At 29.6% G+C, this 25,537-nt stretch overlaps 2 protein-coding genes across 2 annotated transcripts; both read left to right on the forward strand.

Moving 5' to 3' along the window:
• Positions 1 to 6,606: 6,606 nt before the first annotated feature.
• Positions 6,607 to 9,242, forward strand: LOC105434699 (benzyl alcohol O-benzoyltransferase). The gene is made up of 3 exons (XM_011651744.2): positions 6,607 to 6,869; positions 7,470 to 7,724; positions 8,191 to 9,242. The coding sequence occupies exons 1-3, from the start codon at positions 6,672 to 6,674 to the stop codon at positions 9,070 to 9,072; spliced, it is 1,335 nt and encodes a 444-aa protein (XP_011650046.2). The 5' UTR covers positions 6,607 to 6,671; the 3' UTR covers positions 9,073 to 9,242.
• Positions 9,243 to 18,450: 9,208 nt separating this feature from the next.
• LOC101205621 (benzyl alcohol O-benzoyltransferase) lies at positions 18,451 to 20,279 on the forward strand. Its single transcript, XM_004151010.3, has one exon. The coding sequence runs from the start codon at positions 18,658 to 18,660 to the stop codon at positions 20,035 to 20,037; it is 1,380 nt and encodes a 459-aa protein (XP_004151058.1). The 5' UTR covers positions 18,451 to 18,657; the 3' UTR covers positions 20,038 to 20,279.
• The last annotated feature ends 5,258 nt before the right edge of the window (positions 20,280 to 25,537 follow it).

Here is a 25,537-nt window from a genome sequence, read left to right on the forward strand (position 1 = left end):
AGTGTATCATGTAGGAGCATGGTGCAGGTGTGTCGTGTAGTCGTCCTCTATTTATTTTGGGCTTGCGAGAAAATAAAAAACTCTAACAGAAATAACATTAGTGAGGACTTTAACAACCATTAAGTTTGATAACGAATATGGAAAGAAAGAATGGAAAGATGGCAAAAATTGAGGTTCTTCCAAATTTGAAATTTACTGACTTTGAAAGTTGTGTGTGCTTGTATAAGGAAAAACAAACAAAACACATCTAGATACCACAAGAAGCTCAACACTCGTTCAAATTATACACACAAATGTTTGTGGGCTTTTTTATCTTCCATCTTTTGCTGGCGAAAATTATTTTATTTCCTTTAATTGATGATTTTTCACTTGTGGGATGAAAAAATTGAGGTGAGAGATGCTTTAACCACTATTTGGGACCATGGATTTGGGTAGAATGATAAGGGCTCACAAGAAATAACCACAAATTAACAAGTTTACTTTCAAAAAATAGCAAATTTATTTTTACATTATTAGAATAGTAAAACTCAAAAATCTAAAATATAAATAAATGGAACAATGTCTCAAATGCCCCTACCCAATTAAAAATAGTTCTAAATACAATTATTCACCGAAAACCCAAATACCTTGTAATTAAATAACACATCCTTGTTGAAATTGTGCATGTTTAGGTATTCAAAGCCGAAAAGAATTCAGCTTCACTACCTTTTACTTTCAATTAAATAACACATCCTTGTTGAAATTGTGCATGTTTAGGTATTCAAAGCCGAAAAGAATTCAGCTTCACTACCTTTTACTTTCGTAGATTCCACCAAATCTTCAAAGTCTTCGATCATTTGTAGAAAAGATTAGAGCTTCAAGTTTCGTCTTTTTCGAAACCTTCAAAGTCTTCATACATTCAGTGCAAATCAAAGAATTTTCTTTTTGTCAACCATCTTCTTCATCAAACTAATTACAACCATCTTCTTCATCAAACTGATTATAGATTCTTTTTCGTTTCCCGCAAAGGTGAGCTTTGTCAACGGATTTTCTTCTTCGTTTGTTTAAATTACAACAACAATAGATCCACTTGATTTTTAGAAAAGATACAATGTGTGTCACAAAACCCCAACAACAACAAAGTGACTAAAATCTGACGACTGATGGTGGCTAGAAGTTTTGGCATAATTGGTGAACGAATGCAGACAAAGGAGACCAGTGCGGCTAGGCATGCGACGCGCGAAAGAACAAGCGGTGCAAAGACGATCGGCTTCAGATGAAGTAAACATGCGACTAGCGGCGTGCAACGGAGGAGATGTTTCCTTGCGGCTTAGTTCTCGATCAACATAATGGAGAAGATGGCTACAAAGGTGGAGATCTCGATTCGACGAAGAACACTCAAACGGAGATGGAGGTGTCGGCGACAGCTAGGGTTTGGTGAGAGTGAAGAAGATGACGATGAATAGTAATAATAATATTATTATTATATTATTTTCCCTTAAATATCTTCCTTTTCTTTTTTTTTTCTTTTACAATTTAAATGAAACAAATCTTTTCTTCTCAATTAACTCCTTCCAAAAATAAAATATTTATTTTTATAAATATTTTGAAATATAAATAATTCGAAAATATTAAATTTATGTTGCTATTATTTTGGAGATATAGAGATAACCTTAGCATGATTTTAGGGATGATAAAATTTTTAATTTAAATTATTATTAACAATAACTATTTTTATAAATTTTTAAATCAATTTTAATACTTTGGCGGTTTCAAATTAAAATTTAAGATCTATTTTTAAATAACAATGGAAAATAGATAAAGGATATTAACAAATAATCCTAAAATTTTGAAGTTGTGTTTGACATTATTTTATGAAATCAATTAAGTACCACGATTATAGGGGAAGATCAAAATTTTCTTCGAATAATCATATATACATTAAATGCATCATAATTATTGGGGTAAGATACAATTTTAATTTTAATAACCACAACTAAATAAATTGTTAATTGCTTGATTTGAAACCTACAAGCAAGAAAATCTGGAATAAACTGCAAGCTTAAATCTAAGGAATGTTGATTTAATCAAATTCATTTCAAAAATAAATATTTATTTAATATTTTTACACAACTTAATTATTTGCAAATACAATGTATTCGTGATTTTGGGTTATATACCATCATTTTAACCTACACAAGTACATCGTATCTATCGAAAAGAATTTTTCTCTATACAAGTAAAATCGGCTAAAAATATAAAAAAGTGAAATTCTTGTATTTATATTTGACATAATTTTAGAGAATGATCTAAAATTTAAATTCAAATTGTTATTATTTAATAAATTGTATAAAATAACATGTTTAGTTAAGATTTACCAAATTTGAATTTTATTTACAAAATATAGTGAATTTGTGTTATTTTATATATCATGTCTCGTTTTTTGACCTATTGAAATCAATTGTATAGGTAATGATACTACATCTTGATGACCAATTTTTTATCTTTTTTTGTGTGTTCCAAATCTATTGATTGGAATATGTTTGTATAATAGAAGATTTTAAAGATTGTGGATCACAATAATGTATTTGAGACTCTTACTCGATGAAAATAAACGTAGATATTAACGCAATTTAAAAACACGTCTCAAAATAATTATTCCTACCATTGGCACAATAAGACAATTTTTTAAAATTAAAAATCAACCAATTAACACGATTTTAGGGAAAGATAAAATTTTAAATTCAATTTGTTATGAGCAATATGTTTTAAAGGTATTTACATACAAAATTTAAATTCAATAATTTTATAAATATTTTGGAATATAAATAATCCAAGATGGTTAAATTTATGTTTGTCATTATTTTAGGGATATCAATCAAACACCGGTTTAGGAGAATTTACAAGAATTTAAAATCAATTTTTGAATGGTAGTAAATAATATCTATAGAAAATATTTCTAATAGTAAATAATATCTATAGAAAATATTCCTAATTTAATGATAATTACGTAACTAGATTGCATTATCGTTACAATTTATTTCCTAAAATAATGCTTTACCAATTTATTATTATTAATATGGTCAATCCGAATATGAAATAATTGCTATATGCATAGTTATAGGGAAGATACACCATTTATATGAAATTGTTATTATATAAAATGCATAATTTTAGGTAAAAGATATTATTTTAAATTCAAATTTTTGAATTTTCCAACGAAATCGATATTATTTTAAATTCAAATTTTTGAATCTTCCAACGAAATCTACAATCAACCAATAAGATAATCTGTTATAAATTTAAGGCATGGATGTAGAATTTAGTTAAATGAATCCAATACATAAAATAAATATTTATTTAATATTATTATAAAATTGAATGATATCCAAATACATCGTAATCGTAATTATGTGTTATGTTTTATTATTTTACATTTCACAAACACATTGTAATTAACAAAATGATATTCATTCTAGCAATGGGTAAAATCAATTGAAAAAATCTCAAAAAAATATATATCTTTTACAATTTTGCTAAAAATCAAATTATTTGTAAGTTTGCTATTTTCCAAACTTCACTCTATTATTTTTTCACTCTCACAAATTTGTCCAATGATAATAGGTTCCAAATCAATTTTGTTGTCACTTAGAATTTTAAATGTTGTATTTTAAGAAAAATTATGGAAAAACTATTATGGTGTTATAAAAAATTAAAATTTCAAAAACTTAAAATGGGTTATTGAAGTTTAAACATTTAATTTAATTGGTGGTAGGAAGTAGATAAGAGTTGGTTTAATTTAATAAGGTAGAAAGGGTATAAAAGTAATTTAACATGTTAAGTTTTGTTTTTCTACGTCATTCTTTCATTATTAAGGGGTCCAAAAATCAAGTATCCAACTTTCCAAACATAAAAATTTAGAGGGGCCATTTTTGCCAATTTCTTCATTTATTTGGGATCTTTAACCATTTAAAGATTCTAAAAATTTAAATTTTACAGTAGATGCCCCGCCCCTCTCTTCATTGTTTGAGTTTTCAATTTAGACATGCCTCCTCCCCCTCTTCTCCCTCGTTTTAATTAGTTTGACATAAAGTGACAGATTAAAAGAATATATACAAACATTGTATATTGTGAATTGATATAACTATCCTACAATTATGGTAGTCATAGATTCGTTCTTGTGATGATTTTGGTGCTTGTGATTAGAATGTTATGGAGTTTTAGGATTAGAGTCCCTTCAATGTTTTAGAATGTTTGAATTTTCAATTTAGACATGTCTCCCTCCCTCTTTCCCTCCCCACTCATTGCTTTAGAATGTTTGAGTTTCATCCATTTGAGAGTAGTATCATTATGCTTTGAAGTGCTAAGTTTCGTTTATTTAGTTCAATCATATTGAATTTGTTGCTTTTGATGTAGCTAGACATGCCCCTGCCTTTCATCATTATGGAGTTTGTTGCTTTCCCTTTAGACATGTCCCCTCCCTCTTCATTGTTTTAGAATGTTTGAGTTTATCCATTTGAGTAGTGTCATATTTAAAGTGCCTAAGTTTTTTTTTCTTTTTGCATGCTTACATGTTTTACTTATTTATTTTGTTATGTTACACATTTCAATTTTGATGCACAAATGGTCTTTTATACAAGATTTTGATGTTCACTTCAAATGAATATGAAAAGAGTTTTTTGGTTCGTATCTTATATAATTTTGTTAGGAAAGATCATTTCATGACTCCAAGATTTGTAGAAATTTTTTGTTAGACTAGAAGGAATTCCAAGACATGGAACTTCTTGATGTAACTTCATGGTTATAACTTTGGAACTAACTTTGGACATCCATTTATTTGATATAACTCTTATAACCTAAGTTGACATTGCTTGAACTATTTATGTAGTTATTAAAGTTTCTTGACATATATTTCTTGTGATAAAGTTGGTGTTATTGCATGTTGCTTAGTGATAGTTCTTAAGATTATTATATTTGACATTTTATAATAGGTTTATATAATAAATTGTATATTATTTTATATATAATAAAACACTTTTACTGGCATTTTTAATAACGTTGTCACAAAAGCATTGGTTTTTTTTTTAAAATAAACTCTAGGAATTTTTAGTGCAGCACTACAATACATCACAAAATATATTTGTAACGGTCATAGATTAACCTTTAGTGACAATATTATTTGTTACTAAAACATCACCTTTAGTGGCGAGTGCAATACGTCACTATAAAAATTAAATAGTGACATAACATATGTTACTAAAAGTAAACTTATAGTAATGCGAAAATGCCACTAAAAGTATATATTTTGCTACGCGTAATTGCTGCGTTGTTAAAACTTTTAGTGACAGTCCTAGCGACGAATGACTTTGTGTTGCTAATAACTTTTAGCCATGTGTTTTGTGTTTTAGTAACGTTTTTGGTATGCCACTAAAAACACAATTTCTTGTAGTGAATAAAAGAATAATTTGACTTCATTGTAGTTACAAACAACTTTGATTGATCGACTTATACGACTTGTAATTGTTATATCCTATATGGATACAAAAATATTCTACAGTGTTAAGAGCGCACCTATGAGTCTTTAGTACAATAACCATAATAGTTAATAAATGTTGATTAATGTAATTAAAGAGTTCAATTAATTAATCTCATATAATTGAAGTTTTAGGTTCATTAGATCCCTTCCAAGATCACTAACGGATAAAATCGTAATAATAAAAAAATCGAGAATCAGGTTTAAATTTTGGCCATATATTTGCAATTTTAGAAAACCATTGCTATATTTGTCAATATGTTATACGTACCATTTTCTTTCTTGGCTATCTATTCTAATTTCCTAAACATATTTCTATATTTTTTTCTTTGAGAAACTTTTCTTCACAAAATTGCTTAAAATATTTACTAATTTAGCAAACGTTATTCATAGTCCATCAAAGATATTGATAGACATCAATATACATATATTATTATTGATCAACAAATATTAGTAATATTTTATTATCTATAAATATTTTGATTCATTTGGCTATATTTCCAAACAAGTCTTTCTTTTTCTTTTGAACATATTTTAAAGAGCAAGAGAAAATGGAAGAGGTTATCAAATCATTTTTGGAGGTGGATGGAAACCAATTTTTTCCTATATTTTTATATAAGTGTTGTCATAAAGGTTTTAAGTGAATTAAACATGTCAACGTAATTGGATTAAAGGAGAAAATTATTTTAATAACCTTTCAAAAATTAGAGAATTTGCAATTGATAACCATTTCAACAATAATAATTAAGATATAGCAAAATTTAAAAAAAAATGCAAATACAGCAAAACTTTCACTAATAAACTTGTATTGTTAATAGACTTCGTATGATCTATCAGTGATAGACCAATATTTGCAACATGGTTTATCGATGATAGAATTAGACAAATTTTGCTATATTTACAAATTTTTAAAAATATTGCTATATACTTAATTATTTTGAATCTAATTACTAAATTTGCAACTATCTAAAAAATTATTAACAATGAAAAGTATGAAAGATAAGATTTCAAAATTGACATGTACTTTACTTACTTCTACGTTTCTTTCTTTCCCCTTTTAACTTCACTCATGTCTTTATATAAATGTCATCCCTTCACATTCTCATACACAATTCTCTTTCAATATCAACTCTCCGCTCTTAACTCACCTTTTTTTCAAATGGAAACAATGCAAACCATCGACTTTTCTTTTCAAGTACGAAAATGCAAACCAGAATTGATTGCACCAGCAAATCCTACACCCTACGAATTTAAACAACTTTCTGATATGGATGATCAACAAAGCTTAAGATTTCACATGCCATTGGTAAATATTTATCACCATAATCCAAGTTTGGAGGGACGAGATCCAGTGAAGGTAATAATCGATAATTACTTGAGACACCATCTCACGGGCAATATTTCACGATGAAATGAGCAAAATATATATTTCACATATGGTATTTTGTATCGTCAGATCCTCTTATATTTCTAATGTGCAGTTCTTAACAATATGATTGTTCTCTTTGTTTTCACTATTTAAATTTTTTTGTTTTCGACAAAAATAGGATGAAAAAAGAATCAGTCAGCGCTCACACACAGACATGTGTGTTAATTAGGTTAACATCTTTTAGAGCCAATTGATCAACTGTTCTTACATTATTTTTCTTACTTGTCTTGATTCGAACTTCCAGCTCTAATATCGTATGTAAATGTATCTCACAACCAATTGGTCTACTTAAAAATTTTGTGTTCAACAAGTGTTTTAAGATACTGTATTCTTTAAGTCAACTATGTTCTATATGAAATATACACGAGGTTCGTTCTATCTCACAAGATGACAATGAGGAAAAGATGTAACTCATATACATGTGAGATTTTCAATCTCGCAGGATGAGAATTAGATAAATGTATCCTATAAAGTTTGTGAGATGTCCCCATCATATTTTTTTAACATGAGATTTTCTTCAAACAACAGGTAATAAAGGAGGCAATTGGGAAGGCATTGGTGTTTTACTATCCTTTAGCAGGAAGATTGAGAGAAGGGCCAGGTAGAAAGCTTTTTGTAGAATGTACAGGTGAAGGAATCTTGTTCATTGAAGCGGATGCAGATGTTAGCTTAGAACAATTTAAGGATACTCTTCCATATTCACTTTCAAGTATGGAGATCAACATTATACATAACGCTTTAAATTATGAGGGAGTCCTTAATTCTCCATTATTGCTCATTCAGGTATACCATATTTGTCTTCCTTTTATGTTATGCTTTTTTTTTTTTTCATTAATATGAGGGGAAATGTAATTTTAAAAAGTTTAAAGCTTGGTTTTGGAAATCATATTTCGTTATACTTGGTTCTTTTTATTTGATGGTACGGTTCTATCCATCTTATAAAAAGTTTGAGTATTTTTAGTTATTTTCAATCACCTTTTACATAATATAATCTTTGAATTCTTACGTAAATTGTTGAAAGAAAAAATAATTGCTAAATTCGAAAAAACAAGTGCTTGGAGAGTTTTGAAAACATGATTAGAAAGTAGATAAATGAAACTAACAAAACTCAAATTTATTCCTTTTATCCTTCATCTATTTTTATAAAGAAACAAGACAGTATGAAATTAAAAGTTAATCCTAATTAAAAAACGAAACTAACAATTAGTTTGCCCTTTAATTTCACTTCATAGTTTTATTGGTCATGTAGGTGACACGACTCAAGTGTGGAGGTTTCATCTTTGGTCTTCATTTGAATCATACTATGGCAGATGGTTTGGGCATTGCCCAATTCATAAAGGCTACAGCAGAGATAGCTCGTGGAGCTTTTGCTCCATCTATTTTACCAGTATGGCAAAGAGCTCTGTTAACCGCAAGAGACCCTCCCAGAATCACTTTTCGCCATTATGAATACGACCAAGTAGTCGACACGAAGAGCACCCTCATTCCAGTCAATAACATGATCGATCAATTATTCTTCTTTAGCCAACATCAAATCTCCACTCTTTGCCAAACTTTGCCTGCCCATCTTCACGATTGCTCCTCCTTCGAGGTCTTCGCTGCCTATGTTTGGCGCCTCCGTACCATAGCCCTTCAATTTAAACCAGAGGAGGAAGTGCGGTTTCTTTGCGTTGTGAATATACGCTCGAAGATCGACATACCATTAGGGTATTATGGTAACGCCGTAGTTGTTCCTGCAGTAATCACCACCGTTGCGAAGCTTTGTGGGAACCCACTTGGTTATGCTATAGACTTGATTAGGAAGGCTAAGGCTAAGGCGACGGCGGAGTACATAAAGTCTACGGTGGATCTTATGGTGATTAAAGGACGACCCGGTTTCACTACAGTTGGATCATTTATCATGTCAGACTTAACGAGAATTGGGTTCGAAAATGTGGACTTTGGATGGGAAAAGGCCATTTTTGGAGGACCTATAACCGGAGGGTCCGGAATTATAAGAGGTATGGCAAGCTCGTGTATACCTTTCATGAATAGAAATGGAGAAAAGGGAATTGTGATAACTTTATGCTTGCCTCTTCCAGCCATGGAAAGATTTAGGGAAAATTTCCATGCCTCATTTCAAGTGAAATAAGTGGTTGATGAAGTTATTCCATCTGCTTTGTAATAAATAAGATTGTTTAAGGTGGGTCTCACTTGACTATATATATATATTATATAGTCATAATTGTGGTTTTAAAAATTATATTTGGAGTAAAATATATGTATAAAATTTCCATCCAAATAAGATTTGTTTTCAGGATCCTACTTTTGAAATACCTTTTTAAAGTACTTAAACTGTCCATTCAGACCCACCTTAATCATGTTTAATTATATTAATAATTTACTCGTCACATAACAAAAACATTTAGAGAAAAACAGTTCATGACAATTTTTTATTTTATTTTACGAATACTACAAAAATAACTACATGCCAACACCATTAATCAGAAATGCATTGGTGAGGATTTCCACAATGCCAAATGTTACGTTTGCAACGGCGTCACAAATAACACGTCTTAAGAAGCAATGGCGACGAACCAGACGAATGACGTCGGTATAGGCCATATGACGACTCATAATATGCCGACATGGTCAACACGTCGGCCTAACCCTTATCCCGACGTTGTTTCAGCACATCAACTTTAAGCCAACACCGACAACATTGTTGAAATCGCTGATGTGGCATCGCTCGAAGCTACCACGATGTCGTTTCTGCATCAGCGAAAGGTTTTACCCCTTTTTTTAATTTAATATGAAGTTTAATATTTATATTTTCATAATCCAATTCGATTTAATTTGATTAAAATTGACTGTGCTAAAATTAATAAAACATAAAAGTAAACGAATATATATTAAAATTAATTATAATATATTCGAAAAAAACATGTGTTTGGCTAGAAGAAAAATTACAATAAACTTAAACTAAAAACAAAACAACCAAAATCTAATATAAGTGGAGTTCCCCATGCCTTCCAACCCAAATTAAAGGATAAATATATATATCACACAAAAATTAATGAAAGAAACTACCTAAAAGTAGGAGAAGTTATTGAGTAATGGTTATCGATTTGAAGTATAATATAAAAGAATTAAAATGATACATAAAAATAAATGATGATGATGAGAAGTTTTCTATACCCATTATTGCAAACAAAATCTCATGAACAATAACGATGCAATTAACTATTTGACAAACAAAAGACAAAAAGAGAATAGAAATTGGTAATATTCAATATCATCAGTCATTCTATAACTATTACACCATCGATAATAAAAAATATGGTTGTAGGGTCTCATTAATAGATTTAATGTACTAAAATAATAATAAAAAAATATAGTTCATAATATAGAAAACTATTTAGTGAATATATTACTATGAGCATTCCCCCACCGTTTCTTTTACTATTTGACCGTTGGATATAAAATTTTGATACAATTATTGTCCTTTTTAACCCATCAAATTTTAATAGAGTTTCAACTTTGGGTACCTAAGACAGCTTGATAAAAACAAAAACAAAAAAAGCATGTCACGATACAAAGAATGCTTTAAGGGTCCATATACATTGTAAATGAACAACTATTAATCTCTAAAATTGGTGCAATCCGTGCAATGTGCCACACAATCAGTTATCTGTCACTATAGACCATTTCAAATGCAAGAAGATTCAATGAGCACTACCTTTACGTGAGGGTATGGTCAGCTGAACTTGAAAACATTATATCAAATAACTTCATAGCATTGATAAAATGTTATAAATTTTCTAAGTCACTGGGATACCCTCCGAAATAAATAAAAAATGTTTGAACAACCAATAAAACTGCATCATTAAGAAATGAAAAAAGTATATGCAAACAATCGAAAGTAGTTAATAACTTTCACGAAAATAAAAATAAAAAGTCTATCACTGATATCCCATATGAAATCTATCAGCGATACAAGTCTATCAGTGATAGTTTTGTTATATTTACAATTTTTTTTAAAATGTTGCTATATTCTTAATTATTATTGTTAAAATAGTCATCCATTGTAATTAAACTCTTATTATTTTTAGCTCAATTGAACTTAGCCTATGTAATTTAAACAAAATAATTAACTTGATCCAACGATTATGATGAAAACATGTGGCATGAACATAATTGGTCAATTTCTATTTTCAATTTTAATTTGGGACACGTCAATTTTTTAATTAGTCTCGAATTCAATTATTTATATTTTGTTAATTTAGTAAATGATGTGGCAATTTGTGATTGGTCTCAAAATTTTCTATTCAACAAATGTTCCTTTGCGAGATTTATGCATGTATATGGATGAATACATCTCGAAAAAGATAAATTTGAAGTCAAAGTAGGAGCTTTGTTTTAGTTATAATCAAACTATGAATTTTGTACATGAATTTGATTTAAATTTGAAATAAGAGTTGGAATATAGCCCAACCTTAATTAATTTGAGAAAAATTTAAAATTTTATTTACAATTTAATTTGATTTGAGGGTAAAAATTTTAATTTAATTTTTTAAAAAATAAAATTTGTAACATAACCAAATTTTAATTTAAAATAAAGATGAGGTTTATATGATACATTAATTTGTCTTGAGGATGCATGACAATTTGGAATGACTAATTTTAATTTAAGATAAAAATGTAGCCTCAATCTTGAGATAAAATTGGATTTATGACTCCGATTTAAATTTGAGATAAAAAAATGTCATATATGCAAGTTAAATTAACTTGAATTTTGAACCTAAATTTTAATATTAAATTTGGGATTAATTTTTTTTTTTTTTTTTGAAAATTTTGAAATATTTTAATTATCTCAAAAATGAATTTTGAGGTTTATCCCAAAATTAGTATTACAATTGTATTTTTTTAAAAAAAATATATATAATTGAATTATCTTTTCGTTATTTTAAAAAAAAAAGGTTAAATATCATTCTTAATGTTTTAGGAATTAGATTTGTTATATATAAAAAAAAATTAAATATCATTCTTAATCTTCCTAGAAATTGGATTTGTTGGCAACCAAATGTAGGAAATGTATGAAAAGTTTATCTTTCTTCCTTTTTCTCTTCTTTTTTTTCTTCTTTTTTGTTCGAGTAAGAACTTCTTCTTTTCTTTTTGCAATGGCTTGTCGTCGGCGATCCAACTTGTACTTGCAGTTAGATCCACCTTCTTAGTAGGAATGACTAGGCATCTCGGTTGGTTCTTCTTCATCGTCAGCAATCGAGATAATTGAGCATTCGTCGTTAGATGACGCAAATTTTGGGTCGTTGAAGTCCTAATTTTCGTCAATTTGCATGGTTAAAGTCCTAATTTGTAGAAGTGATCCCTCAAACTCCATCCCATAATCCCCCCTCTCATTCTCGTAATCCCTTCTCTCCATTCCTTTCCATTCTCCTCTTCTTCCCTCTTCTTTCATACTCCCTCTCTCTCTTTCCTCTCGCTTCGTTTCCATTCTCCTCTTCTTAATTCCCTCTCTCTTTTCGTATCCAAAAATTCATTTTCTCTCTTTCCCTCTAATGTCGAATTCACTAAGAAGGCCACCTTGAGTAGAGCTGGTGGAAGTCGCGAAAATCGTCGAGTGGAGAGGTGCAATTGAAGAAGGAAGTGGATATTTTTATTTCTGATTTTTGTTGAACAATTGCAGAAACCATCGCACTCTTGAGGCGGGTTGATTTTGATTTTTGTTAAAATTGGTTGATTTTGTTAGGCATTTTGTGGAATTTAGAGTTGGTGCAAGGTTCCAATCTGGTGAGTGAGGAAGCACCCGACGGCGGATGACATCGGAAAACTCTTATTCTTCGTTTCTTCGTTTCTTCGTTTCTTCTTCCTCTCTCTTTCTTCTTTCTTTTTTCTTTTATTCTCTTTCAGTTTTAAATTTGTTAATTGAAAACTTCTAAAAAGCAAACAAAAACAAAATCTAGAAATTGAATGAATTAAAATTACATACTACTTGATCTCTTTCTCTTTCTGTATGTTGAAATTAAATTATATATGTTTGTTAATTAGGCCAGCTCCTAAAGGAGTCCCTCAAAATTTCTTGTATATCTACATTGTAAAGCAGAATGAAAGTGTCTGTGGGTAGATGGATGTAAGTAGGGGTGTAAGAAAAATTCGATCAACCCCATCCAACGTGTAACACGGTATTATATGGGATGGCCGGTTGGATTAGTTTAAAATGTGGGTTGGGTTGGATTGAAAATTTTGAATTTTTTCGGGTTGAGTTGGGTTGAAGGGTTGAATTCCGGTTCAAACCAACCAAACCCGAATTAATATATATATATATATATATATATATATATATATATATATATATATATATATATATATATATATTATTTATTTGATAAAAGTTAAATAATTAGATTATCACTTTGAAATTTGCATTGCATTCCCCTCTTTTCATTTTGAACTTTTTTTTATTGAGAACAAGAACAATTTTGAACTTTATAAACATTAGAATCTAAAAAAATAGAAAAAAAAGTATAACCCGACAATCCAACCCAACCCATATTTTATGCGTTGGGTTGAAAGCTTAAATCCTATTCGGGTTGGCAACCCAACCTACCCAAAAATATGGGTTGGGTTGAGAATGTCTCTCAACCCAACCCATCCCAACGTGTTTACACCCTAGTTATATGTAGATCTTTTACTTGATTGGACTACTGTAAGGTTGTGTTTTGTCTAAATACGGTTAAGGTGGATGTAATATATTGTTGATGGAGTCAAAGTTGAATGAATAAAGTGCTAATGGAGCCAAAGTCCAATCACTTTAAACAATGGAGAAACATTAACTCAATATTGCTGATGGAGCCAAAGTTGAGTGAATAAAGTGCTAATGGTTTTAGGTAGTTTCTCTATTTCTTTCTCAATTAAACCGAAAAATTCATGATTTTTAAGACTTATCTGTTTTTCAGGAAAGAAACAGAATCTGGTGATGGAGATACAAGGGATTCTTATAGTGATTTTTAAGAATAGAGAGTGATAGTGATAAATTAGGGAGATGGGAAGGAAGTGGAAGTATTTCTTCTGAAGATGGAGGATCTGAACAAGAAGCACTTTTGCATCTAAATGATCGATTGGGTTCTCTTTATTTTCAGTTCTTTGAGAAACCAACTCCATATGGAAGAGTGCCTTTACTGTAAGGTTGTGTTTTGTCTAAACAAGTTAAAGAATTTAGAAACTTGATTAACACCATACTGTAAGGTGGATGAAATATATTGTCGTTGATGTTTGTATTTAACATGTCTCTATTTGATTAGCACCATAGTTCCCAGGAACTCTTTCTCTTTTTGTGTGTGTTGAAATGAAATTGAGAGGAAAAAGGATGGAAAAACTCATTTCAGATTCACTTATAAAAACACATTCACTTGCAAAAATTTAAAATTAACATTACATAATATTTTTATATATTCTTCCTTTAGTTGAACTTCAACAATGGTGGGATATGAAAGAAACCATTTAAGAAAATTCGATCTTGAATTATATGTTTACTTAAGTAGTTTTTTTTATTAAATTATTCAATTGAGTTTAAACCTAAAATCAACCTACCAATCTAATGTTTAGAGGCATTTCAATCTTATCTATAGAAAATTATCTTAGATTTTATTGTTTTTTAATAAAAGTTAGTACTTACTTTATTTTGTTTAAAAAATAATTTTAATTAATTTTGTTTTAAAAATATTTTTAATACACTCTATAAACTTTTTTAAAGGTTTAAAATACTTGCCATTAGTACGTGGTAAAAGAAAATAGTGTTTAGATGTAATGTAGATTTTTGTACTTATGTTTTGTGTGCTGACATGTGAGAAAATAAAAAAACAACTATGCCCAGAATAGATAGTTTTTAGGAAAATATTTTAATCAAAAATTAAATAAGATGAGCAACATGGAAATGTGTATTTGAAATGTCTTTTATATTGGTTTGCTATCAAAGTTACGAATAGTAGCGATGTATGCTTAATTCAATTAGGATTTCGCACAATAACGTAACTTGTTGAGATAAGTAGTATGTTGTTTTAGATTGAAATGTATTGGAATAAGAATCATATGTAAGCAATTTTATTATATTAGCAGTTTGTGTTTACTTGTTTACGAGTATCATGTATACACTAGACAAAGAAAAAATAGGAGTGAAATATAACAATTTAATAATAAATTTATGTAATGAATGTTTTAATATTAAGTATCTATTGTCGTGTACATCCCAAAATTCAATGGATGAAAATAGACGGTCACAAAAGCTAAAAATCCACATTTTTTTTTTGTAGGAAAAGACGAATTTTTTTTTATTTCACTTTTCGCGACAGTTATTTGGTGTCATAAAAGATACACAAATAATTTATTTAATTTATTAAAATAAAATTCATTTTAAATCAAAAGTTTATTAAAATCAGATTTTTTCCTAATTCTAAAAACATTACATAGTTTATTTATTAAAATAAAACTTATAAAATATTTCCAAACCCTTTCTCTGCCTCCTTCTCTTCTTCTTCTTCATGGAAGATCCACGCGCCGCCCCTCCTTCTTCATTTTTCCTCCCTTCCGCTAACCATTTCTCTCCCTCTCTCACGCACGTCAGGAACGACGCGACTTTTCATCGACGATATGTCTGCACCCCTTGTGCTGCTAAACTCGCCTGACATCGACGATATGTCTTTTTTTTTTTTTTTTGTATTTATGCATTCAATTATTGTAAATCTAACATATTGGTTATTTTGAACATAAAGATTATACGTAGGTACCTAAGCAATGTGCTCAAATTTAACACTATCTGGAATAAGTTAGGATATGCTCTTAATTACAGTGTAGTTCCGAGAACGACTTGTTATGGGCATAGTTTAATTATATTAATATTGACTTTGTCCCTCATTATAGGATAATTTATAGATTCAAAATATAATGTATTTTAATAAATCCAACACGGGGCAGAATATCATGCATTTGAGAAAGGTAGTGTATTTTACAAACAACCTTCAACTTTAGTAAATCCTAACTAAATTTGAAATTTTGTTTATGGACGAGATTGCAACGTCTCTCTATAAAATATATTGTCCTTTAAAATAGTTAATTTGGTTAGTCCTACTAAGTAAGTACAAACAATACATCTTCATTGATCGTGGTAATGTTGTTCAGAACCAATCGTCTTTCTAGAAGCTTGTGACAAATAAGTCTATAAGAATGACCCAACCATCCTTAGACAACTTCACGATACCAAATTACTATCAAATATTCAACTATTAAGCATTATAAAATAGTAATTTGAATTTTGTACTAAAAGCATTTTTGGCAAACAAGTTATTTTTTAGTACTTAAAAGCACATGTCATTGTAGTTGATTATCAAAGGTGATTTTCATTGAAGTTTATTGTAGAAAGGTAGTTGTTGGAGTCCAAAGTAGAAGTTTTTGTTGTGGAAGTTGATCATCAAATGTGATCTTCACCAAATTAAAGTTTATAGTTGTAAGTGGTCATCAGAGACAAAAGTTGGTTGACCAAAATTGATGTTGGAAATAGTCGCCTGAGTTTGTTGTCGGAGCCTGAAATTCATCACATGCAAGTGGTCATCAAAGTTGATTTTCATTGGAGTTTGTTATTGAAGCCCAAAATTGGTCGTGGAGTTGGTTACACATAGGTGGTTGTTAGAGGTGGTCATCGCAGCTTATCATTGGAGGTGGTTTGTTGGAGCCAAAAAACGATCGTTGAAGGTAGTTTTCAAAGTCAGAAATCGATCATCAAAGGTGGTTGTTGGAGCCAGATATCGGTTGTCGAAGGCGTGGTTGCAGGAGTCAAAAATCGATTGTCGGAGTAAAAAATTAGTCATTGGAATTGAATGTGAAAAAATGGTAATTGTCAATAATATATGGTTGATGGATGAACCATTGGAAATATTGGAAAGGGAGAGTTGGGGTGAGTTGGTATATTGGTGAGTTGATATATAATATACCAACTCAATACTATATTTAAACCACAATAATTTAGTACAAAAATCATTATATCTTAGTATTAGTATTAGTTTAGTACTAAACATTATTGCTACTTTTTAATTTTTTCTAGTTTAAAAGCTAAATCTTTCCAAATTGTTTCTCTTCATTTCACAACTAAAATTTTAATTGCCATTATTTAAAACCTACAACACACATAATCTTAGCTTAGATTGAGTCAAAAGATTGTATATTATAGTAATTACAAATTTTAAGACCCATTTGATCATTTTTATTCTAAAATTTGAAAATTCACCTTATAATTCTCACTTCTATTCTACTATGGTTTTCATGCTATTTGCCTATTTTCTATATAAAATTTGCAAAATCAAGCCAAATTTTCAAACGAAAATAAATAATAAATAATAAATAATAAATAATCTAATTTTGTTTTGATAACCATTTCTTTTTTTATGTTTTATTTATATTTTCAAAAACTAAGTCAACAAACACTCTTTTATCTCTCTAAATTTCTTACTTTGTTGTCTATCTTTTATCAATGTTTTTAAAAGTTGGATTTAAAAACTAACCCAATTTTTTAAAAGTAGAAAAGCTAAATTTTAAATGTTTGTTTTTGTTTCTTAAATTTCATCAAGAATTCAACTTGTACCTAAATTTATGTGTAAAGTATTGAGAGAGAGAGATTTTATCAACGTAGTTGGAAAAGGAAAAAAAAAAACAAAAGAATGTATAACTTTTGGAAAACAAAATCAGTGTAAAATGGAATAGCAATTGCAAAGGAAGATTATACTTCAATTTCACAACAATTTCTTTTAAAAATGTTGTTTGAAGATAAGAACAAAACTTCCTTGAATTAGATTAGAAACACCAATGAAATTTCATATAGAAAACATTGACTGTATTAAAAAAATAAATGCCCTTTGGTATATTTTCCCACTTTGATAGGGACTCTTCACCATTTACTTTTTAAAGTCTTACAGATAATAATGTATATATATTATTACAAATTGTTGTTGCATACACACACCGCTTATTTGAAAAAAAAACGGGGTTTATTTTGGTAAAAGGAGTAATTTTTTTAGCATTATTAGAATGCATCTCTTCAGAAAAAACGTATTCCATGTTTTTACCATTATTATTGTTATTATTATTATCTTTTCTATTATTATTATTATCTTTATTATAATTATTACAATATTAAAATTTTAAAATAATAAAAATTATGTAAAAATTATTATTTAAAAAATTATGAATAATTGTAATTTATGGTCATTTCACTAATAATAATTAGGGCTTAGGGTTTAGGAAATAATAAAAAGTAAACTATCGCTAATACTTACAAAAAAAATACCAAAAAAACCACATATTTTACCTAAATAGTTTGGAAAATATCCGTTTTCTGAATCTTTTTTAGAAACAACCTTTTTTTTTCAATTGCCCCACACACACAAATGTGAAAATGCAACACACACATACCCACCACATGCAATACCAAAGCCAAAAATCTAGTCTTTAAAGCAATGAAAGTTCGTTGATGATATATTTGACATGAAACTGCCACCACAATTTCTAGTATCCCTCCTAGCTACCTCCCTCTCACAATTTCCTATTACATTCCTAACTACTTTCCATTTCTTTTCCCATTTCTTTCTCTCTATAAATTCATCCTCCTCTCCATTTTACTCTCACTCAAATCTCACACATCATATAATATTCTAATTATATTCAATCCCTCAATATGGCTTCTTCTCTTGTCTTTCAAGTTCAAAGATCCCAACCTCAACTAATTCCTCCATCAGACCCTACTCCTCATGAGTTCAAGCAACTCTCTGATATTGATGACCAAGAAGGCCTTCGCTTTCAAATCCCTGTTATTCAATTCTACCGTCACGATCCGAGAATGGCTGGGACTGACCCTGCAAGGGTTATAAAGGAAGCCATTGCCAAGGCCTTGGTGTTTTATTATCCCTTTGCCGGTCGGCTTAGGGAAGGACCCGGACGGAAGCTTTTTGTTGAATGCACGGGAGAAGGTGTTTTGTTTACTGAAGCGGATGCGGATGTTAGTTTGGAACAATTTGGCGATGCACTTCAGCCTCCGTTTCCTTGTTTGGAAGAGCTTCTTTTCGATGTTCCGAACTCTAGCGGGGTTCTTGATTGTCCGTTATTGCTCATCCAGGTTACGAGACTCAAGTGTGGTGGTTTTATCTTGGCTCTTCGTTTGAATCATACCATGAGTGATGCTTCTGGTCTTGTTCAATTCATGATGGCTGTTGGTGAGATGGCTCGTGGAGCAACTGCTCCCTCGGTTCGTCCTGTTTGGCAAAGGGCTCTCTTAAATGCACGGGATCCGCCAAAAGTTACATGTCATCATCGCGAGTACGATGAAGTTGTCGATACCAAAGGCACTATCATCCCGCTTGACGACATGGCACATAGGTCCTTTTTCTTTGGCCCATCCGAGATCGCAGCTATTCGTAATGCCTTACCTAGCCACCTTCGTCAGTGCTCTTCCTTTGAGGTCCTCACTGCTTGCCTCTGGCGCTTCCGCACTATATCTCTCCAGCCCGATCCGGAAGAGGAAGTGCGAGTACTCTGCATCGTCAACTCTCGCTCCAAGTTCAACCCTCCATTGCCAACCGGATATTACGGTAACGCGTTTGCTTTTCCAGTAGCACTCACAACTGCAGGGAAGCTTTGTCAAAACCCATTAGGGTATGCTTTGGAATTAGTCCGAAAGGCTAAGGCGGACGTGACGGAGGAGTACATGAAGTCAGTGGCAGACCTTATGATGATAAAAGGAAGGCCTCATTTCACTGTGGTGAGGTCGTACCTTGTGTCAGACGTGACAAGAGCGGGGTTCGAGGATGTAGACTTCGGGTGGGGAAAGGCTACGTATGGAGGACCGGCCAAAGGAGGCGTAGGAGCAATCCCAGGCGTGGCGAGCTTCTATATACCATTCAAAAACAAGAAAGAAGAGAGAGGAATTTTGGTGCCTCTATGTTTGCCTGCTCCAGCTATGGAAAGATTTGTGAAAGAACTTGATGCTTTGTTGAAGGCAGAAAAAAGCATTGATAGAGTTGAAAATCAGAAGCCATTGTTCATTGCATCTGCTCTATAATTAGGGAAACCAATAAAACCCTTCAAAAAAGAACTCTTGATTATTATAGCCATAATACAAATAAGAAGAATAATATACAATGAGGTATGAGGTAGTGTGTAATACATGTCGTGTAATGTTTTATAAGGTTTGTAATTTATAAAATTTTGTGTTTATTTGTAACTTATTACCTTATTAGTTTGGATTTATATATGATGGAAAACGCATCAACTCTCAATAAACTTTCTCTTTTTTCTTTTGAACTTTTTGAAAGACAAAATTTACACTCAAAGCCAAATTGAAGGATGTGTTTGCCATCTTCTCAATGTTTAACTTATTGGTTTACTTATTTAGGGAATCAAACAAGAATGGCATGAATTTTCTGGTAAGGCTTCTATAAAGAATATTATATGAATTGTATTTTAAAATAGACAAATTATTTTACAAAACGTTTACAAATATAATAAAAAAAATTCATTTGTTTTTCATTTGAATACTTTATTTTTTTCAAAATTTTATTTTAGATGATAAAAGCTCAAGTGCTTTTTTATTTATTATTATTTAGTAGAATATAAGATGATGGGACGAGTTGAATGATAGATGCAGTGCTGCGTAATAGTATCATCTACAGTTCTTTAACTATTAAGACTGTGTGGTGCACATTCATTCTTTTTACATTTATGATCAAATATCTGCACACCCTGGGACAACTGGAAAAAAATGTTGTTTTTAAAAAAAAAAAAATTGGGGAAAAGTGACATTTTCAAAACTATTTAGGGAAAAATGGTGGTTTTTTTCAAATCACCCCAAACAAATACCTAAGCTAATGTCAATTATTAAACCCCAAACCCTTTTTTGTATCTTTGAAAGGGATTTCAACTGTACTCAACTCTTTGTACTACCAATTTGGAATAGTTATTTAAAAGAAAAAAGTTCCTTTTTTAAGTATTTTCTTTTATTCTGCTTAATAAATGAAATGTACTTTAAAAAGTTGAGTTAATTAATCTAAGAACTAATTTTTGAAGAACCACTTCGAAGATGGATTGCGTACCAAGCTGGCTTTGTGATAATAATAATTAACCAAAAAGCTTCCAAATATGTAGTAATCTACAGTATAACTTAAAGTAATAAAAACAAATTTGTTTAATCTCAAACACTCTTTTACAGATAAAAAAAATGAAATATAGAAAAACATTTAATTAAAAAAATAATAAGAATTGCTTAAATTAAGAAGTAGCTTCTTAAAAGTGGGATTTAAACAGATAAACATAACCACGAAATTTTGAGAGATTTTGAAATGAAAAAGTGCTTAAATTAGAAGTCAAAATGTTTTTATCAAAGTCTTTTTCCAGTATATATGTATGATAACAATATTAGAAGTTTCATCGCTATTTCTTGAGAAATTTATAGAAATTTTCTAAAGAAATTGTTGATTAAAATCAATCATTTTGCTAGACCTCTTATTATTATTAGCAGAGAATATAAATGAAACACATTTTTAGATATATGTTTGCTATGCATATTATTCATTAGATTTATAAACTAGATTCAGTTTAAACAATTTCATGAGATGTATTTGATATTTATAAATCATAAAACAAGGTTGATTATCCTCTTGAGTATTAGGTTGGCTATAAATTATTATTAATTAATCTATCAGCGTGGTTTGCATTGAAAAATAATTAGTCTATCTATATATGATAGATTAAGTAGACTCTTATTTTTGCATATCGTAATTGATACAAACATTAGTCTATTGCGATAAATTGTAGTATATCTATAATATAATGATATTTTTGTTGTATTTTTAAATATTTTCAACATTTTTACGATTAAAATATATTTTGTAATACATATTTTAATTTTAAAAAATGATATAATATATTTTATTCAAAATATTTTTTATATTTAATTATTTAAAACATGTTTGACTATTTGTTTTTTTTTTTTTATTTAACTTTTTTAAAAAAACAAGATGTTTGACAACTAATTCATTTTTTGATTTTTTTTTAAACAAAAAAACTTGTTTTTAAATTAGGAAGGTTAATTGAAAATGAAAAAAAATTAAAAATCATTTTCTTTCTAAAAACAAAATTAATTAGTTACCAAACATATATGGATTTTGTTTTTTATAAACAAAAGTTAAAAAAAAAAAAGTTACTTAACGAAATCTTAATCATATCGTTAGAACATAATTAAAATCGTCTTTCACACACATATTCAAAATTAGTAAATTATAAGTATATATATATATATGTAACATAATCGAAATTTCTTAATTAAGTGTGTGTATGACCTTCTGCTCCAACTCATAAACGAATAAAGGAAAGTTCAAATAACTCTAATGTGATATTCAGACAGGTGAATGGAAAAACTTGTTTATTTTAGCTTTGATATAATATTGAACTCACCCTTACAATCATGCTCAGAAAGGTGAGTAAAGTTGTAGTTTAAAAACAAAGAGAATAAGCATTTGAGAATAGTATGATTCATAATTGATTTTATGTAATGTGAGGATATATCAAATGCTAAATGGAAGTTGGAAATATCAAGCTATACTAGAAGGCTTTCCTATAAAATGGTTAGAAATAATATAAAATATTTTGAAGAGTTCAATTAATTTCTAGGGGCTGAATTTTAGAAGAAATTTTCTTCAATTAAATTACAATCAGAATGGTAAGCATACCATTGTTTACGCATAAAGATTATTCTAATGTTTTTGGAAGTTAATATAATGAGTAATTAATAATTGCAATATATAGATGGGTACAATAGAATAATGACCATGTTTTACAGAATTAGATATCTAAGGTACTCAAATGAAGCACGTAACTTTCTTATTCGTTGATTTTGTTGTAGGCAAGAGGGTATTTGGGCATATAATTAAATCAATGGATAACATAGCATTTTGAGTTTTTCATTTGTGACAGAGAGTTATCCTTCTTGATTATTTTATGCTAATTGTCATGTGTGTTGGTGATGAGTTTTTAATTGATAGATATTAGATGATGATGATGGTCAAATTTTCTTTTTAAAGAATTATTTCATGGGTGAATTGATTTCCTTCTATATTCATTTTTTAAATGGTGTGTTGACCAAGTTATCCGACTGATTCAACATATTAAATGTTCACTTTGTGATGCTTATATTGATTGTCATTTATGCACCTAATAGATAGTAAAATATTCCCCATTTACATGATTGTGGTTAAAGGTGGTTTGTTACGTAAATGCTTCTGATTTTGTTATTTCTAAATTATTCTCAATTTGGATAATCATGGTTTAATTTGGTGGTTTGCTTGATTGATTCAAATACATTGAATATACTTTGATTGGTGGGTTGTTCCACATGTGAGAATTTAGCAAGTTTATGAGTAGCAAGAAAATAATAATGCTATGTCATTGCATTGCTTTCCATACCCCAAATGAAATGCTATTGCGATAAATTTGAGAAAGTTTAATTCTCATAAATGAAAGTAATATTTCATATGCTATGGTTGACAAAGATTATGTATGGCTTATGTCTATATGTATTTTCCAATAAAGTTGATGAATGTTAAGCATATAAGTTCTAGGTTATCTAAAATAAAATATATCCGGTTTATTCCAAAGAACAATCCACACAAAAATTGGTTAAGACACCATACGAACTTTATAGAGACGGTATAAATTTAAGTATCTGAGAATGTGCGGTTAATTAAAGACGTGTATAGTATGATCTCAAACATTTTCCTGTTTTTAATAGTTATGATAATATTGTGTTATATATATATATATATATATATATATATCATGTGCTTAAACTGAAAATTAATTTGTGAATATAGAGATACCAAATTTTTTAGCATATACTTCTCTCATGATCAAAATAGTTAATAGGTACATAGTGCACCTAATAATGTTAAAAACAATTATTTCTTTACTTTCTTCTTCTACTAGTGTGCATGAAATTGAATCCACAAGAAGTTAAGACAAATAATAGAGAAAAGTTTTGGTCATGAGTTCTTAAGCCTTAACTACTTTTTCAAGTGTCGAACAGTGAAACTTCGAAAGTACTAATGGTGTGATTGAACTCTATCAGACAGAAGGTATGCTTTGATGAAAAGAATTAAGTTTGTCCAAATAAGAGTTAGATGGATAAAGGACTACTTGAGGGTAGGGGTGAAAAAAAATCAAACTGAACCGATTCGATTTAGTTCGGGTTGGACTGATTTACAAGAATATTAGTATCGAACCAAACCAATTTGGTTCAATTCGATTTGGTTGGTGGTTCACTTATTAGCACTACAAGAAAAGAGACTCTCCCAACGCACAAAATTGAGCGTCGAAAAAAACTTTCCCAATGCATAAATATATGTCGAGATACGAGTAAAAAAAAAAGTGTCAGGAGAGCAACTTCTGACACACAATATGCAGTGTCGAGAGTTCCTAGACATCTTTCGACGTATGAATGTCGAAGACGCTGTCAATATAGCGTCGAGAAGTTAAACATCAAGCTATTTAAACAATCTCAGTGTATCCAATATCTTGCAGCAAAATCAATCTCATCAAAATCAATCTCATCAAAATCAATTAGTAATTTCAAATCAAATCAAGTATTTATGACCTATACCTACAATGGAATATGGAAGTAGCCCCATATGGGTACCACCACACCTAATTTGGAGAAGTTTATTACTAAAATTTCCAATTCAGATAACAATACTCGAAGTTATGGAAAAGTTTATTACTAAACAAAACTAATAACTTATCAAGTACTTCAACGAACTAGTAGTCTTAGTAGCAAGTTGAACAACAAATATTGATACAATAACAACATTCCACAATATTCATCCATAAACTAACTCCAATTCAACCACTCCTACAAAATCAAATATAAATCCAATTCAACCACAAACTAACTATAAATTGTAAAAGCAACATATTTTAACCAAACCTTAACTAAAATGTACTCAACAATAACATTCACCAACAATATTCATCCACATACAAATTATTTAGAGCAACGTCTACAATCCACAATATAACCCCCCCTCCTCACCCACTCAATTCAATATAACCCTCCTCGAATTCAATATAATTCCTAAATTCAAATTGGAGAAGAGAAAACGAAAACATTGTTGTTGCTACCATCAGTAGAAGTATAGTGATTATTACTGCTCACATAGTATGTGATTCTTAGTTTGTTACTATTAAAAATGGGCATTTAACGTGGAAAATGAGTAATTATAGCCTTAGATTATTATATAATTAAATTATAATAATTTACGTTGAACTATAAATTATTTTAGTTTAAATTAAAAATAATATTATTTGTTGTAGCAGAATTTTAGATGATCGAACATGGAAGTAGAGAAGAGAGAATAAGAGAATGAAGTGATTGAAAAGATGAAAAGAAAAGGAAAAGATATGATAGTGATGAAATAGTTGGGAGGTAGGGTTTCTAATAATGAGCTGTGGGGTTCAACTTTCTAAGGTTATTGTTTATTACATTTTATAATTATATATTTGGTTTGGTATCA

This window comes from Cucumis sativus, chromosome 2 (assembly GCF_000004075.3).
Source record: "Cucumis sativus cultivar 9930 chromosome 2, Cucumber_9930_V3, whole genome shotgun sequence".
NCBI classification, from domain to species: Eukaryota; Viridiplantae; Streptophyta; class Magnoliopsida; order Cucurbitales; family Cucurbitaceae; genus Cucumis; species Cucumis sativus.